Here is an 18396-nt window from a genome sequence, read left to right on the forward strand (position 1 = left end):
CTCCTCAGGAAATGAACCAGTAACTTCGACAAACTCCTCAGGAAACGCTTCACTGGGCAGCCAAAGAAGTAAAGGTCCTCTGTCTGTCTCGCTTATAAGTCTTCAACTGATTAACTGGATTAAATCCAGCCAATTGCATTCTCTCATTGTGGAAGACATGCCCTTTGGTGAGTCATCAGTCACAGCTGCAGTCAATTGACTGATGATTTAATAAACCAGCCTGTTGGTTTATTAACCAGCCTCAAACGTCCTCACAGCAATTGTTAGGCCAGTGTTTGCTTGACCAGACAGCTGGGTACTATCACCTGGCCAAGTTGACACATGAACCTAACCATCACATATCCTTTGGTTTTTATTTGTCAGATATATTTTTTCCCTCTCTATATATATTTCCTTTAATATACCCTTACTACAACCCTTTAGTTCTAAGCCTTTCTTATACCTCTCTCTCCTTTCTTCTTTTCTCTGCCAGTAGGGCTCCCTTTAGTATCTCTTGTAGGACAGGTCTCTTGTTAGCAAATTCTCTCAGCATTTGCTTGTCTGTGAAGATTTTAAACTCTCCCTCAAATTTGAAGGAGAGCTTTGCTGGATTAAAGAATTCTTTGTTGGCAATTTTTCCCTTTCAGCATTTTAAATATGTCAAAACACTGCCTTCTCGCCTCCATGGTGGCTGCTGAGTATCACTACTTAGTCTTATGTTGTTTCCTTTGTATGTGGTGAATTGCTTCTCTCTTGCTGCTTTCAGAACTTGCTCATTCTCTTCAGTATTTGACAATCTGATCAGAATATGTCTCAGACTGGGTTTATTTGGATTTATTCTGTTTGGAGTTCACTGGGCATCTATGATTTGTGTATTCACGTCATTCAGAAGGGTTGGGAAGTTTTCCCCAACAATTTCTTTGAATATTCTTTCTAGACCTTTACCCTTCTCTTCCCCTTCTGGAACACCAATGATTCTTATATTTGCGTGCTTCATGTTGTCCATCATATCCCTGAGATCCATTTAAAATTTTCCAATTTTTTTCTCCATTCGTTCTTTTGTACATTCACTCTCCAGAACATTTTCTTTCATTTCCTATACTCGTTCTTTGAGTTCATCTAATCTGCTGCTATGTGTTTCCAGGATCTTCTTAATTTGATCAACAGTTTCTTTTATTTACATAACCTCATCTATTTTTTTATTTACTCTTGAAAATTCTTCTTTATGCTCTTCTAGGGTCTTCTTGATGTCCTTTATATCCTGAACCATGATCTTGTTGTTTGTGATTACTTCTTTGATTAACTGCTCCAAGTTCTGTGTCTCCTCTGGTTTTTTGATTTGGGCGTTTTGGTTATCCATATCTTCTGGTTTCTTCATATACTTTAAAAGTTTCTGTTGTTTTCAGCCTCTTGGGATTTACTTATCTTGATAGGGTTCTTTTAGGATGGGCAGACTTATTTGAACAATTATCTATAATTTGACAGAGCTACAGCTTGGTGGAGTGTACTTTCCCTGATCTACCAGCAGATGGCGCCCCCTGGCCACCTATTACCCTCAAGCCAGTTCTCCCCAACTTCATCTGTGCAGCCAGTGGTGGTCCAAACCTTTTGGAGTTCCAATCAGTGCACTGATTTTCCGTGTGCTGTTGGAACCATCGGCCCTGAGGGTGGGGGGTGGGGGGTGTACCCTGTGCACTTGAACAGGAAAGATGGCTTTAAAACCCAGAACTCCTAGCTGTTCCCAGGGCTGCAACTGTAATACCCTAGGGCTGTTTCACAAGTCCAACCCTTCAGCTCAGATTCCCCACAGTCCCTCTCTGCCGTGGGCCAAGTCTCTGGGATTGGTGTAGGGCTCTTTGCACTTCCAGACAGGACCCCACCTCTCAGCTGTGCACTCTGTGGGCCTCCACAGAAGTAGACTGTGCAATGTTACTGGCAAGTAGAATCCCGAAGGGGAGCTCTTGGCTGCGGCCCTGTGAAAGGGTGTCTTCCAGCTCACTGAAAAGATGGCTGTGCAGGGCATGGTAACTTCCTACTTCTGCGGTCCTCCACCTGCTGCAGCATCCCATTCCTGTCTCTGGGACAATTAGCTGTGGGTGTGCAAAAGGCTATCACCCATGCCAGATACTGAGGTAGGCACCTGGGGCATGGAAGGCACTATCCACCGTGCTTGACTGCACAGCTCTCACTATTGGATCCACAGCCACTTTCCAAGTTTTTAAACTAACTCACCTCCAAATGCCTACCCCAGGTTTCTCCCCACCATGGCCACCAAGCGCCGTTTCCCCAGCAGCTCAAACACTCACTCAATTCTGAATGCAGTTTCTCAGTTTTACCAAGAGCACAGTCACTGTGGGTGTAGTGGATCTGTGCTGCCAACAGAACCCTGGAACTGCTCTTCTAGAGCACTTTCTGTCATTTATTTGGTGTTTTTCATGGAGTACAATTTTGCTGTCTCTCTTAATCCGCCATCTTGGATCCTTGTGCCTGTGGTTTTAACCTTCAGGGGGTCATAGGAGATTAAGAGCAATGGGGTATTCAAACACTTCAAGTTGGCTTGAGTCAGGTTCCCCTCTCCCCTCCTCACTGCAGCTCACTTCTGGGTAGGCTACCAAATTGAAAAGTGCTCTGCACATTCAGGAATAGAAGGCGTGAGAGAATAAAGAGCTGATATTTCTTCTCTTTCTTCAATTCAGCATTTGCAGGGTCTTTCTCCAGTCTATATCCTCCTCCAGAGTTTCAAACCATTCAGAATTATCCTTTTTTTTCCATTGAATCTCTGGAGAGAAGATTTCAGTAGCTGTTTAGGTCACCATGTTGATGATATTCCTATACCACCTGCATAGGAATAGTAATTTTCTTTGTTATATGGTAGTATTTAAAAGATTCCCAGTGTTTTAGGATGCACCCCAATGGGCTCTCCTCCAGTGTCGAGGTTGATTTCTGGAAAGTAGGAGTTCTTTATCTAAGACCAACTACCAAGTGGCAGTTTATGGGGAACACAAACTCTGCAGGACTTGCCTAGTTGGACCCACAACCAGGCCTCTATAGGATGGATTAGATGGTCATCTCCTAGTGGGTTCTGAGGTACCAGATCTCCGAGGAAGGTCTCAAATGCCTCCGCCCTCCTTCCAGGGAGAGATAATCCTTCCTTTCCCAAAGAATCCTCCAACACCAAAGAAGGGAAAAGGCCTGGGTTATTTTCTTTTAACCACAGGAGCTCCTGAACAGTAAGGCTGGATACCCCTCTAAGGAGTTGGAGAAGTGAGGAGATGGGCTGGCTTTCCCTGTGAGGTTTCCCAGGATGTTGGGGAGTCCGGACAAACCCCCCACAGTAGAGATCGTAAATGATAAGGGGCTCCCAGGGAATACACACAATTTCCTTTGACACTCAGCCGGCACTGGTAAGAGGGTTTCAAGAGTGTCAATGGGAGCGGGTGGGCCCCAGAAGTATCAGGGTCAGGCAAACCCAAGCTGTGGCTTGTGTTTATCAGAACACTAAAAGACCAGAGTGGCAGAGGGTAAGAGGGAAAGAAGACACTGATAGGACATAAGGAAAAAGAGAGACAGAAAAACGACCATCAGCAGTAACAACAGCAGATACAGCAGACAGGAGGGGGGAGTTAGACTTACCCCCATCCTTTCCAGGGGGTCAGCCGTCCCTGCAACTAGTCCACACCCGAGCACTCTCAGGTGCCCTTGCCTTAGAGGTCTGTGATTCCAAATCAGACTTTGCTAAACTGAAATTAATCAGGTGCTCCTTTCCTGTCTGCCTGTGTCCGCAAAGTGGCTGACACTCAGAAAGACTGAGTGTGGCCACTATCCGTTTGCAGCTGCAATAGTCAGGAAGGGACACTCTAGTGGCTGGACAGCACATAGAACAGTCTTGGTACCTCCTCTGTCTTCTGGGGAGAGAGTTGATAATGTCCCAGCGGAGTCGCCAAAATTTGTTAACCACGCTCTTTGGGTCGGACCCCCAAAACAGGTTTCCTGTCCGGTGTTGCTCACACCAAGATACAGTAAAACAAAGCAGCACTTCATTCTTCTGCCAAAGAATGGAGAAGGGTGGACTCATGTCCTTAAGGTACTTTCTCCAGGAAGGGAGGTGAGGGAGATTCTTTATGGGAGATAAACGGGTATAACTTGTGTGTGTGTAAGCGGTCTCAGCACTTTGGCACTTTCCATCTGCAGTCAGCATTTCTGCACTTTTCATCTGCACACGATGTTCAGTGGAGGTCTGAGCTGTTCTTGTGATTACAGGCTTCCTGAGCTTAGTTCCTGAAAGCAGTTTCTGAGAGCAAGCACGGTTCAGACAAAGGCTGGATAGAAATTTTTATAAGTGCTAATCTAAGGGAGACAATCCTGGTAACATTTTGGCTTTACCTCATACCACAAGTAAACCCGTCTACCCTCTATAATTTTCCTAACTGACCAGCAGTCACCACCTCATACTTCCTGGCTTCCTGCCGTATTTCTAATGTGTAACAAGGTACAATCAAATTCAGGAAGCCAGCTATGACGGTTCCCTAAGGCGTCTATCTAGAGACGTCCTGACGTCAGCACGCACCCTCCGCAGAGCTTCAGACCCGCCCTGAGACCCTGCCTCTAAAGGATTGGCTAAGGCCCACCAGGCAGAGAGGGCAATTGGCTGGCCGTTAGGTTGGCCGCTAGCTCCACCTATCCAGTCTCTTCTGTTTCCCTTCCCTTCCTCAGTCTTCTCCCAGCTAAAGGACTTCACTTCACCCGAGTAGGAAGGGCCTCTCTCTCGCGAATGTGAGGACCCCGGCGCAGGCGCCTGAGGCTAGCACCGTTAACCCCCCCGCCGCCCCCTCGGGCTCCAGAGTGGTCTGAGGCAAGTCGGTGCAGCCGAGCACAAGCAGTGGCGGAGAAGAAGAAGCCCCGCCCGCGTCAGGCGTGGAGCCATCGGGCGATCTGACGACGTCAGGCGCGGGCAGGCAGACGATTGGCCACAGGCAAGATGTGGTGCTTGTGCCGGGTGGCGCTGCTTCGGACGGTTGGCCGTGTGGCTGGCGGCGCCTCCTGGGGGCGGGGCCTGCAGACGCCTGAAGGGGCCCAAAGGAGGCGCGCGGCGCATCCCGCAGCGCTTGGCGTTCTCGTCGCCCGGCTCAGCGACCCGGCTGCCTCCTGTGGCAGAACCGCGAGGTAAGACGCGGTCGTTGGCGTCCGGTAGTCGGCTCTTTTCCCGGGAGAAGGGGGATGGCGGGACTGCCGGGGCGCTGCGAGACGACCCCGAGGTATGTGACCTTGCGTCGGGAAGTGGGGCAGCTGCACGCCGGGGCCGGGACAGCTGGGGCGCGGTGCTCACCACCGCCTCCTGGGCTGAGCGCCGAGGCTGCGGAGAAGCATCGAATCCGGGAGGAGTCTGCATTCTGCGCGGAAGCCTGTGGAGTTTCTGCGTCTCTGCCGCTCAGTGTCTCGGTTGCAAATTGAGGGATATGGGATGATCCCAAAGGATCCCGTCAGTCCTAGTAATACAAGATGCTTAGTGGAAATGCAGGCCTTTTTTTTTTTTTTTTTTTTTTTAAGTCATCAATGCCGTGTATACAGGATTAAACGCATTTGGAAAAAACATATCTATTTAACTTTTTGGGGGGGAAATCCTGAAACTTATGTTTCAGAAAATCTCCCTTGTTACTTAGGTAAAAACAGTCTTTGTTTAAACATTATATGCAGTTATAAATATATGCAAGGCCGAAAAGGGCGTTAGAGTTAGAAATTAGCAGAGTTAAGCCAAGCACTAGTTAAACCAAATTTTGCGATAATGACGTTCCCAGATGAGGAACAGTGGGTGTTTGGGGGTTTCTAGACGTTGGAAAGCGGTTGTGTTTGCTGTGAACTAGGAACACTGCTTAAAGGAGAGTGAACGATTGGTAGCACTTGAAATTAATCATCAGAAGTTTTTATTTCATTTGGACTTTACAGTCCACTCAGGTTTTCTAATGAATGAAGGAGTTTTATCGGAAAAATGCTTGATGATTGTTAATATTTGGGGGGTTTCCCTTTTAGGAAGGGAAGGGAACGGACTTGAAAGTCTGGTTTCCCCTTTATTGTGGGAGGCAATTTACTTATCTTCCTTTGGTAATCAGTTTCTCAACTATGCTTTCAGCTAGGGTAAGAGATGAATTGCAAGTTTTCTGGTTTATACATGTCTGCATGTCTTTTAAAAAGGTTTTTTAATGTATCTGTAGAAATTATGAAATCAGTTCTTTTTGCATAAGGCATTTTAAATCTTGTAATTCGTCAACAGTATATTATTTAGACATACATGTATATGTGGTAAAAGCTCTCCCTTTTTTCTCTTTCTGTCTACACACACGCGTACATACAAGGGAATAATGAAACAATTCAGAAGAGATGGGGAACATCATGGGAATAGATGGAGCAATCTATTTCTTGGATTGGGCGATGTGCTCCTGTATTTTCTACATATTATCTTTAAATTAATAAATACGTAAAAGTAATCATTTTATCTTCTGATTGTTTATGAAGTTCAGTCTTATCTAAATTCTGAAAATGCTGAAAGAGCAGTGTGACTTAAAGCATTGTCATTTCGAAGTCAGCATTCTGTGGTAATAAAATGTACTTACAAAAGTTGTAAATACATCTTTTTAAGAGTGTAGATAACTTTGCGGTAGACTTTTAGTATTTATCTTCCTTTCCACAGTATTTTCCTCTTGATTTCTGGTTTTTTAATCACTAGACTTCTTTCCACGTTTTGGTATAAATATTATTTTCATTCTCCTGCGGACATAGACTCCCAACACCCTGCCGCCAGCACCGTATAACCCACCCCAGACCCTATAGGGTAAGAACTTAAAATGGCGCATACGAAGTAGAGCACATAGAATCCTCAAGGAACTACTATGGATAAGCTGCTCTGAATGATCCAAAAATCAGAGAGCTTAGAAACTACTTGATATAGATGAGCAAAAAGTATGAGGCAGGCTCTAGAAAATGCTTTTAGTGCTATAAATTTAAGTCACATAGAAGGGGATTAATCAAGGTTCAGAGAGAGATTCAAGCCTCAAGGCACTAAGGTAGTGATAGGCTAACCGTGGCCTGTGGGCCAAATCTAGTCCCGCCACCTGCTTATACATGTTTTGCAAGCTAAGAATTTTTTTATTTTTGAGTGGAAAAATATCAAAAGAAGAAAGTATTTTGTGATGTGAAAATTATATGAAATTCGCAGTTCAATGTCCATAAGTAAAGTTTTATTGGAACATAGCCATGCTGAGTTTATTCCTTGCCTGTGGCTGCTTTCCTGCTAAAAAGGCCGAGTTGACACCATTCGTCCCTTTATAGAAAGTTGTCAAGTGCTAATATATAAGGCATCCCCACTGACTATAATGAATGAAGTTCTCTCCTGTGCTTGTAGAATGGTATTAGCTATGTGTTTACTGCTCTTGAGAGAACTGAGAAAAAACAGGCACCCAAATCGTTTTCAGGATTAGGAACCCTAGTTGAGAAAGGCTGGATTAAATTTTATTGGGATATCGGAGAAAGGGTTGTTGAATGTGTGGCACATGAACTGGACCTGGAAGAATGAATTCAACAGAGATTGGTGTGGCATTTTTGAGCAACAATACAGAGGCAGGGAATGGCAACACGTATTTGGAGTAACTAAGGGAATACATAAGAGACCATAGAAGCTGCTGTGGAAAAACAGAATGTTGGTTGGGGCTAGATCATAGACTACTAAGGAAGAAAATTGTACAAAAGGAGAGCAATTGACCATATCAAATTCTTTAGAATGTCATAAAGGACAATATTGGCTTTAGTAATAAAGACAGCAACTACAGTAAAAGGCTAGCTGTGGTTGCCTGTGAGAAGAGATGGCCAAGATGGGGCTGCATGATGGGCCAGTAGCATTTTTGGGGACCCACTCATGGGAATAAAAAGCAATGATAGTACAAATAGACACAACAGGGATAATTCATACCCTTTGAAATGACTGAATTGCTTACTAGGTTCAGAAATATATACTTGGTTCCCTACCATGTTTATGTGGCAATCAGAGAAATGTGGCATAATGGCATTTCTTTCTCTTTCCTCTTCTTAATAGTATTTTAGGACAGATCAGACATATTGTAACAATGCCTGAAATAAACACTGACAATCTCGATGAGCAACAGGTTCAACTTCTGGCAGAGATGTGTATTATTATTGATGAAAATGACAATAAAATTGGAGCTGAGACCAAAAAGAATTGTCACTTGAATGAAAACATTGACAAAGGTACTATTTTAAACTATCTTTCTTTTTTTTTTTTTTTAAATTCAGTTTTATTGAAATACATTCACACACCATACAATCATCCATGATATACAATCCACTGTCCACAGTATAACATAGTTATGCGTTCATCACCACAGTCTATCTCTGAACATTTGCCTTACATCAGAAAGAACCAGAACAAGAATAAAAAATAAAAGTGAAAAAAAACACCCACATCATACCCCCATCCCACCCCATTTGTCCTTTAGTTTTTATCCCCATTCCTCCACTCATCCATACACTAGATAAAGGGGGTGTGATCCACAAGGTCTTCACAATCACACTGTCACTCCTTGTAATCTACATTATTATATAATTGTCTTCAGGAGTCCAAACTGCTGGGTTGGAGTTTGGTAGTTTCAGGTATTTACTTCTAGCTATTCCAATACATTAAAGCCTAAGAGGTGTTATCTATATAGTGCATAAGAATGTCCACCAGAGTGACCTCTTGACTCCATTTGGAATCTCTCAGCCACTGAAACCATTTCGTCTCATTTTGCATCCCCCTTTTGGTCAAGAAGTTACTCTCAGTCCCACGATGCCAGGTTCACATTCATCCCCGGGAGTCATACTCTGCGTTGCCAGGGAGATTTACAACCCTGGGAGTTGGGTCCCACCTAGGGGGGAGGGCAGCGAGTTCACCTGTCGAGATGGCTCAGTTAGAGAGAGAGAGGGCCACATCTGAGCAACAAAGAGGTACTCGGGGAGACTCTTAGGCACCATTACATACAACTTTAGACTTTCCTTTGTGGTAATGAGCTTCATAAGGGCAAGTCCCATGCTTGAGGGCTCAGCACATCAAACTGCCAGTCCCAATGTTTGTGACAACATACGCTAGGGGATCAGCATCTTAAAGTTTAGAGATAGGCCTTACAATTCAGGGATAGAGTTAACTGCTGTAAGAGCTTACAATCTAGGGACTATTACAATTATTGTGTCCACGTTAGGCTATGTTCTAAGATTCAATTCTGAGTTTACACATTGTAGTTAATCCATATTAGTGAGGCATCATCCCTCTCACCATGTTTTCTCCAACACTTTTACTCCTATATATATATTTTCCTACAATTTTATAGAGTTATATTCACATACCATACATTTATCCACAGTGTACAATCAGTTGTTCATGGTATCATCATAAAGTTGTACATTTATCACCACAATCAGCATTTGAACATACTGATTACTACAAGAAAAATTGTGTTTGTTTTTTTTTTTTTTAGCAATAAGAAAAAATGATAAAAAGAAAAATAACATGTCATACAATACAATATACTACTAAGGACAGCAAATAACACCACTACCAAGAATCCCATATTCCTCCCCTATATCCGCCTACTATCTTATAAAGTGATTTGCCTGGGCATTTCAGGTTAGCAGAGAAAAGTACTCCGGTAAAAGAGATGATTCTTATCCTATGGTTCTAGTTTGGTACGTGGTGTAATAGTAAAATCTACCTTGTTATTTTCCTGGTTTAACAGATATTCCTCTCTACTTTGTCTGCCTTTACTTTGTTTAAAAAAGGAATAGACTAATACTAACATTAACATAATAGCAGTTGTCAAGCTTATAGTTCCCTTCTTTCTAATGAATAGAGAGAGGCAGGCATCTTAAAGGGAAGCATGTGTTTTCACAGCTTTTGCGGGAGTAGAGACTGCCTGGGTATAAGCTAAATACCCTGATAGGGAATTTGGCCAGGAGCAGAGCTGGCCTGCGGATTACCGTTTCTGCCTTTTGGTGGCAGACTTTTCTGGTACGCCAGAGCTCATCTCTTGCAGTCATGCAGAGGCTCAGCCAAGTAGAAGGCTATGGGAAAAAGCAAAAATTGGCAGTAAGTTACACTAATATTATTCTGAACCTCAAGTGGAGAATCAGGCAAATAACTGGCATTTTAAAACTAGATTAATAGGTTTTGTTTGTTTGTTTGTGTTTTGCTTTCAGGATTGTTGCATCGAGCTTTTAGTGTCTTCTTATTCAACACTGAAAATAAGCTCCTACTACAGCAGAGATCAGATGCTAAAATTACCTTTCCAGGTTAGTATAGTAAATGGACAATATTGTGGTAGAAACTGTATTTAATATATGACTTTGTTGTTAGGGAAAGGGAGTGAGATTGGTAACTAATCCCTGGGAATGGGAAAGGGCTCCTAAGAATGCTACTTAGAGGTAAGCTTTCTTAGTCAGCTAAGAACCTGGTACTTGTTATTTCCTATAGAGGAGTTTTCATAACAGTTGTCTTCCTTGGCCAAAAGGAATTATGTTTTAGGTGCCAAGGCAGAGTAGAAATATAAAAGCAAAGTTTGGCAAATAGATGAGAAAACATTTAAAGGAAAGGGGGTAAAAGTGTGCCAGGAACCTGCTAAGCAATAGTGTCATTGAGCACAGACTCACTCTGAACTTCCTGGTAGCCAGGGTCAGAAAGAGAAATTGTATGAATGGCGTAAATTCATGTTCTACACGTAAGAAGCTTATGTAATAAGTGCAACCTAATTAAACAGCAGGAAAGGATAAGAATTACTAAGGGATGGGAGAAGGGGTTGTGTATATGTATATGTAAAATTTTTTTATACATGTATATGTATCATCTACACATTTTGATCTTTTGATTTTGATCTTTTGGTTAAGTTGGCATTTGTAGATAAGAGCTTATCTACAAATCTACAAATGTCTGCTTTACAAAATAATTAGTGATAGCCCAATATAACTTATTTAAAATCCTAAAGAATCATTTTATTTACTTTTCCGTTACTTTTAAAACTTTTTAGGTTTCTTGATCTTTCAGACCTACCTTGGAAAATTAATCTGCATCTATATTAACATTTTTAGGTTGTTTTACCAATACTTGTTGCAGTCATCCATTAAGTAATCCAGGAGAACTTGAAGAAAATGATGCAATTGGAGTAAGACGAGCAGCACAGAGGCGTTTAAAAGCTGAATTAGGAATTCCCATGGAAGAGGTAACCAGTTTTATTGCAAAGTAAATCCATACTAGTGGAAATAAAAACATACCTTAAAAATTTTTTATATAAAATTTTCAAATTTAATTGTAGGTCTCTGCTTGTAACTTCTTGAATTAGCCCCAGAAAGTACTTGACTAAAGAAGATTATTGAAATTTTGATTTCTTAACATTATTGTCAGAATTTAGCTCAGTAATGAGAAGGATTGATCTGTTAACCAGTATATAAAGTTAAATATTTGTATAATTGATCAGCTCAAAGATGAGTATTTTCTTGTGGAAATCCTTAGGAATAAAATCTGATTGGGTAAATTGACATAATCTTTTTTTTTTTCCTGGTATTATCCCCTTTAAATAAGACCTGGGTAAATAAATTATCTCTCATCTAGTTAAATTGTAAATTGCTTTTCTCCAAAAAGTAATCTTAAAATTTGAAGGTGAATACTATAGTTTCTATAGTTTGAGTGACTCCTTTTTCTTTTTTTTAATAATTTTTTTTTAAATCAACTTACGTGTTTGCTATGTTTGGACCAATGGAAAAAGAATTAGACACTTAAAACCTAACAGTGTAATAATAAGTCTTTATATTATCAACATCAATAGGAGATTAATATTTTTAAAATTCTAATTCTAAAACTATACTGCTCTTGTTGAGGATGTTACTGAACAGCGGTGAGTTACTTTTAAACTACTTTTGTTGTTGATGCTTTTATTATTAAATATTTTTGTCATAGGTTCCTCCAGAAGAAATTAATTATGTAACACGAATTCACTACAAGGCTCAATCTGATGGTATTTGGGGTGAACATGAAATTGATTATATTTTGTTTGTGAGGAAGAATGTAACTTTGGATCCAGATCCTAATGAGATTAAGAGCTATTGTTATGTGTCAAAGGAAGAACTAGAAGAACTTCTGAAAAAAGCAGCCAATGGTAAAATTAAGATAACCCCATGGTTTAAAATTATTGCAGAGACTTTCCTCTTTAAATGGTGGGATAATTTAAATCATTTGAATCAGTTTGTTGAACATGAGAAAATATATAGAATGTGAAAGTGGGGATGAATAATTAGTAAAGTACTGAAAATTTCTATACAGTAAACTTGGAATGATTTTTTTTTTGGTTCTCTATTCTGAAAACTCATTGGATACTGATACTTTTACAACTAGAATTTGGGTGGAAAAGGCTACTGACCTTGATTTTATTTCATATGTCCCAGATATCTATATACACTGTTATTTGTAAAAGAGGACATTTATGAGACATTACTATAAAATAGGGTACTAATAAATTTAACCTGTTAAAACATGCTCATGACAAATTTGAACAAATAAGTGAAGCTCTTCATTTTAAATATTTTTGTGGCAGGCATTTTCAGAACACTTATAGAGCACTTTGCTATTTGTCAGATGCTTTATATATCGCTGATTTCTTTTTTAAAATCATAGTCCAGGAAAATGTGCAAAAAAAGCTAATTGTATGGCTACCTCAAATTAGTGCTAATTAACTTTCATTATTAACAGATTAAACTAGTAGAGCAGATTCAAGGGATAGTAAATGGTATATATCCTAATCTCTCTCATTGTAAGTTGACATTATGGTTTAATCATTCTGGAATATCATTTAAAATTTAAAATTAATCATTGCTTTTGGCAGTGAGCAGGCATTTATTTTGATTAGGTTAAATCTCTTAGTAGTCTTGGCAGTTACCAAAGTATATGTTTTCAAAAATCACAGCGGACAGAGGAACTATTCATAAAATGGAAACTGGTTATACTCTATAGCAGGGTTTCTTAACCTTGGCACTGTTGACATTTGGAGCCAGATAATTCTTTGTTTGGAAGACCTCTGCTCTTCAAAGTCAGGCCATATAATAGGAGAAAAACAAAAACAACAGAGAAAAGGCTAATGTTCAAGTTAATAAATAGATTCAAGTTATAGAATATGTGTATATTAATATTTAAAAGTGTACCTTAACTAATGCAGTTTTTAAAATTCTTATCATAGATTTCTTAGATTTGAAATCTTAAAGACATCTTTATAAATGTTATATAATAATAATAAAGTTGTTTCTTACAAAGCTAAATGATACATACCTTCAGTAGAAAAATTCATTCTTTAACCCTATACAGTGTATTTATAATTTCAGGCAAGGAATGCTTTATGTAGCAAGTATTTATTTAATGATAAGTAAAACAATAAAAATTTACCACATTTTTGTACCATTGTCCAGTTTGTTAAAATTTTAATAAAATAATAGATTAACCTGCCTATAGTAGCTTAAACATGATAAATGCCATATAGTTTCAAATGAATTTATAATATTATTCTTTAGTGGCATTTTCTAGGAAGTTTTAGGCTGAGAGTCACATATAATTTAGTCTCTTAAGACCCACATGTGGCTAGTGGCTACCATATTGGATAATGCAGCCTGAGAATCCTTGATCTTTTGTAAAAATTAAGATCTCTCTCCTGGAATATATCTGCTTCTGATCCCAAACACAAGAATTCAGATGTGCCTAGTGTGTTGGTTTAAATTTTAAAGCTAATTGAGACTAAAAAATTTTTCTTACTGTATAAAATGCATAGTGCCCCCAAAATATATATATATAACTATACTTATGTTCAAAACATGCCCTTCCCCAACCTGTTACCCCCGGAGTCTTCCTCATCTCAGCTAATGGCAACTCTGTTCTGGTTGCTCAGGCTAAAAACTTTGAAGTCACTCTTAATTCTCTTTCCTCTCTCATATGCTATATCCAATTAGTCAAATAAGTCCAAAATCTTAACATTGGCTCACCACCTCATTTGAACTAAGCTGCCATCATCTCTGAATTATTCCACTTGCCTCCTGACTGGTTTATCTGTTTCCACATTTGCCCTACAAGGTCAATTATCAACACAACAGCCAGAGTGATCCTATCATTACACTCCTATGCTCAATATACAACAGGAAAAACATCCTTAGAGTAGCCCACAAAACCCTCTGTTGTGTTCCCATTCCATCTTTGATCTCATTTGCTACTCCCCTCATCACCTGCTCTGCTCCAGCCCCACTGGCCTCCTTGCTGTTGCTCAAGCTTACTGGGCGTGCTTCTGCCTGGGGTCTTCAAATCATTCCTTCTCCCTAGAAGATTCTTCCCCAATATATGTATGACTCACTCTCACCTAGGCCCCACCTCCTGAGTTGGGCAAATTTGACAATTTTATTTAAATTGCAATCCATCTCTCCCATTTGCTATCTTGGTTTATTTTTCTTCTTATCACTTAACACTTTCTACTATAAGCATATAGTTTACTTGGTCTGTTCCAACCAGGATATGAGTGAGCTCCGAAATGGCAGAGATTTGTTTTTCTTCCAACCTTTTATTTTGAAAAATTTCACACAGAAAAATTGCAAGGTTAGTAACAGTGAACACCCATATACCCTTGGCATAGATTTATCAGTTATGAACAGTTTGCCATACTTGTATTTGCTGAAATATTTTCAAGCTATTTGCAAACTTAATGTTCTAAGAACAAGAGCATTCTCCTACATAACTACAACACGATTAGCACAAAATGAAATTTAACTCTAATACAATATTATCTAAAATATAATTCATAGTCAAATTTCCCAATTTTCTCAAAAATATCCTTAATAACTTCTCTTTTCCTTCCCTCCTACCCTATCTAATCCAGGAGCCGTCCCGTAATTCTGTACTCAACAAAAATATTCAAATATTAAATTTTTCAAACATACACAGTTTATCAACAAATCCCACTAGATGAAGTTCTGTATTTCAGGGGGGGATATAAACCAAATGAAAAGACAGTAATACAGAAAGGAATTAAGTATACATATAAAGAAAGTGGTACATAAGATGCTAATCCTAAATGAATACTGGCCAAATAAATGATATCTTCAACAAAAATAGCATAGCATATGTGCCAAGACAGGGTGAATAGTTTTAAAGTAGTCTAACATCCCTTGTTGCTTGGTAAGAGGCAAAACTTAGCAATAATGTAAAACTTTTCAAATTAGGGGACTAATGTAGAATAGAATAAAATCAGATTCAAAAGAAGGCAAGACAGAAAAAGAAATATATACAAGGACAAATTACAAAGTGGGCAGGAGCTGCAGCTCTAGTGGCAAGAGGGGCTCACGTGGCGGGTTCCAATGCTGCAGCACCATGGCAGACCAGCTTTATCTGGAAAATACAAAGATCAGAACAAAATTGTGACATACAGATGACTGACACTAGGCGTTCATGTTGACCAGGCCAAGCAGTCTAGGAGTCTGAATTTGGCTGCAATGTTTACTCCTTTGAGACCTGAAACTTTGACCCAGGGATGAATTTGGACCGGTTTTGACTATGTGACTGCTGTTGCTAAGAACAATCCTGGGTCAAACCCAAGAGATACAGGATGCTATATGCTTTTGTTGAAAGGAACGTTCAAGAGCCCAACTGCACATCACCTGTTTGGTGTCTGGCAGTCTCATTTAGAATGAACACACCTGCCATGATTACAGTAGTGAGAGAAGATAAATTAGAAGCATTGAAGTCCATGCTGGCTCTGACTGTTGGCATTCATGTGTACAGCATCTAGAAAACCACTCTAAAGGACAGTGGGCCTCTGTTCAATATCAATTATGTCATCCTTAAAAGCAACTAGCAGAACTACAGCATGTTCAATACTATACAAAATGTGCAGTTGCAGTCCTGGAGCTGCTGAATTCGCATCTGAAAAATTTAAGCAATCAAATTATCAGGTATCAAGTGAGAGAGAAGTCAATAATGGGTTGACAGCCTATGGTCACGGCTCACTTGCCTCCAAACAGGTTTCCCAGCAGTCCAAAGGAATTATGGGAATGTTTGCCTCCAAAACTGCTTCTAAAGCCCAAGATGGTAACAAGGAAATTTGAAACAGGCTAAAGAGGCAACAAACACAACTTTAGCAGGCAGCAAGCCACCGGAGAAAGGGAATGTGATGAGCAATTTTTTTTGGAAAAGCTACCATGAATAAACCTTAAGCCAATATGGATTCAGAACAAGCAGTGAAAGAAGAAAAAATAGTGAATAGTAAAACAACCTCCAGTGTCTCACTGAACCAAAGCTGGCAACCCCTCCAGGCCTGAAGAAATCCAGCAGAAAAGCAGCCTGTTAAAATGCAACACATGGGTAAAAAAAGGGTGTGTGTGTGAGTGGAGTTATCCGATGATGAGACCAAAGAAACTGAAAACATGAAGAAAAAGGAATCAAGCCTCCTGAGTCCGAAAACAGTGAAGAGGAAGTTATACCAGACTCTCCTGGGCTCATGAACCTGAGTCACCAACTCCACCTCCTGTTTTGCCACCACCTGAACCAGTGCCAAAGACTGAGCTAGAGCTTCCTTCCATCAAACACTCAAGTGAAGAAAATAAAAGAAAATGAAAGCCTATGTTGAAATCTAACACCTTTGTGGATGAGGAAGGCTGCATAGTTACTGAAAATGTCTACGAGAGTGAATCCTACGCAGCGAAGAGGAGTTGAAGATGAAGATGTCCTCAGTACACAGACCCCAGCCAAGACTGAAAAAAGACCCAAAGAGGAACAAAAGGCCCCAAGAAAGGGACTGCAGCTCTGGGCAAAGCCAACAGACAAGTGTCCATTCCTGGCTTCTTCCAGAGGAAATAAACTGCCATCTCTGTTCATTCAGAAACTTGGAAGGATCAAGGGAGAAGACCAAGAGATAAAGACTCGTCACTTCCTGTGTAAGTTCATCTAGCTCTTTCCCTCACCTATATCAAAAGATTGCTCTCCCAGCCACGTAAGGTTTCTGCTTCTGGATTCTAACCAAAAGAAAATCACCTAGAAGCAAGAAGCAAATGAAAATTTAAAAAGCTGTTACCTTCTAATGATATTTTCTTTAAGCACAATCTTTGATCTGTCCAGGAGAAGAAGTCACTCCAAAAATAAATTGCAATGGATTTCAGAATCATCATGGAAGCCTTATAATGGCTAATCTGTGTCCCACCCACCCTATTCCCTGACCCATTTATGGCTCAAAAATATTCCTTCTTATTCCTTTGTATTCTGTGAGCTTGTGGTGATGTTTTTTATCCTTTGAAATTTTTAAAATTATTTTTATTGTGGTAGCATATGTATAACCCAGAATTTCCCATTTTAACCACTTGTATCAGGGATATCAGTTATATTCACAATACTGTGCCACTGTCACCACCATCCATTACCAAAACTTTTTCATCACCCCAAACAGAAACTCTTTACCCATTAAGCAATAACTCTCCCTTGGCTTCCCACCCCCTTCTCCAGCTCCTGGGAACCTGTAATCTACCTTATGTCTCTATGCATTTGCTTATTCCAAGTATTTCATGTAAATGAAATCAGATAGTATTTGTCCTTTTTGTCTTGCTTCTTTCACTTCACATAATGTATTCGAGGTTCATCCATGCTGTCATACATATGAGAACTTCATTCCATTTTGTGGCTGAATAATATTCCATTTATGTGTATAACACATTTTGTTTATCCATTCATTTATTGGTGGACATGCTATGAAAAGAATAATAGGGCTGTTTTTGTTTTATTTTTAATATTCCATTACTTTCCATAATAAGATTGAGGATATAAGCAGTTGAATTCACAGAGAAATGAAGGCTATAAAGGGGAGTCGATGGTAAGAGTATAAAGTGATAGAACGTACAGATCTTAAGGTTAACGCCTTGTGGTCAAATAAGTAGGAGACCCTAGGATCTTGGTAGGAGAAAGAAGAATAGGAAAGGGGAATTCCACACCCTGGAAAGTATAGAGTCCTCACCAGTTGTTAAATAGAAGGAAAGAGAAGGGAGGACACAAGCATTTTGTTTATTCTAGTGTGGAAGCACTCACATTTTAGTATCTCTGAAATTGAGATCTGCCCTCCTATCTATAACAATAATATAATGGCCAGCATTTTTTTCTTTCTTGGTGGTAACTAGAATAATGGTACATCTTGGATTCAATGAAATTTGATATTTACCAGATATCAACCAGGTGCTTTATGTGTAGCATCTTGCTGAATACTTAAAACCTGATGCAATAAATATCATTTCCATTTTAGTAATTATGACAGCTAACAGTTTTCAGCATTTAATATATGCAGGGTAGAAGAACTTTACATATTCTAACATTAATACTTACAA

At 39.8% G+C, this 18396-nt stretch overlaps 1 protein-coding gene and 1 pseudogene across 2 annotated transcripts; both read left to right on the forward strand.

Moving 5' to 3' along the window:
* Positions 1-4669: 4669 nt before the first annotated feature.
* On the forward strand, positions 4670-12347 carry LOC119533837 (isopentenyl-diphosphate Delta-isomerase 1). Of its 2 annotated transcripts, XM_037835679.1 has the most exons (6): positions 5108-5142; positions 6748-6805; positions 8063-8235; positions 10216-10308; positions 11101-11231; positions 11966-12347. In XM_037835679.1, the coding sequence occupies exons 3-6, from the start codon at positions 8094-8096 to the stop codon at positions 12281-12283; spliced, it is 684 nt and encodes a 227-aa protein (XP_037691607.1). In that variant the 5' UTR covers positions 5108-5142; positions 6748-6805; positions 8063-8093; the 3' UTR covers positions 12284-12347. The 2 variants fall into 2 exon arrangements, with proteins under 2 accessions (XP_037691606.1, XP_037691607.1); XM_037835678.1 differs by lacking the exon at positions 6748-6805 and having other exon boundaries at positions 4670-5142.
* Positions 12348-15403: 3056 nt separating this feature from the next.
* On the forward strand, positions 15404-17782 carry LOC119533838 (annotated as a pseudogene).
* The last annotated feature ends 614 nt before the right edge of the window (positions 17783-18396 follow it).

The sequence above is a fragment of the Choloepus didactylus genome, chromosome 5 (assembly GCF_015220235.1).
Source record: "Choloepus didactylus isolate mChoDid1 chromosome 5, mChoDid1.pri, whole genome shotgun sequence".
Taxonomy (NCBI): Eukaryota; Metazoa; Chordata; class Mammalia; order Pilosa; family Megalonychidae; genus Choloepus; species Choloepus didactylus.

Bases quoted from the DNA above. Each gene is read 5' to 3' on its own strand.
- LOC119533837 (XM_037835678.1), top strand. From the start codon at position 4,958: ATGTGGTGCTTGTGCCGGGTGGCGCTGCTTCGGACGGTTGGCCGTGTG. The intron at 5,143-8,062 runs GTAAGACGCGGT...TCTTCTTAATAG, and splicing joins TCCTGTGGCAGAACCGCGAG to TATTTTAGGACAGATCAGAC. The intron at 11,232-11,965 runs GTAACCAGTTTT...TTTTTGTCATAG, and splicing joins TAGGAATTCCCATGGAAGAG to GTTCCTCCAGAAGAAATTAA.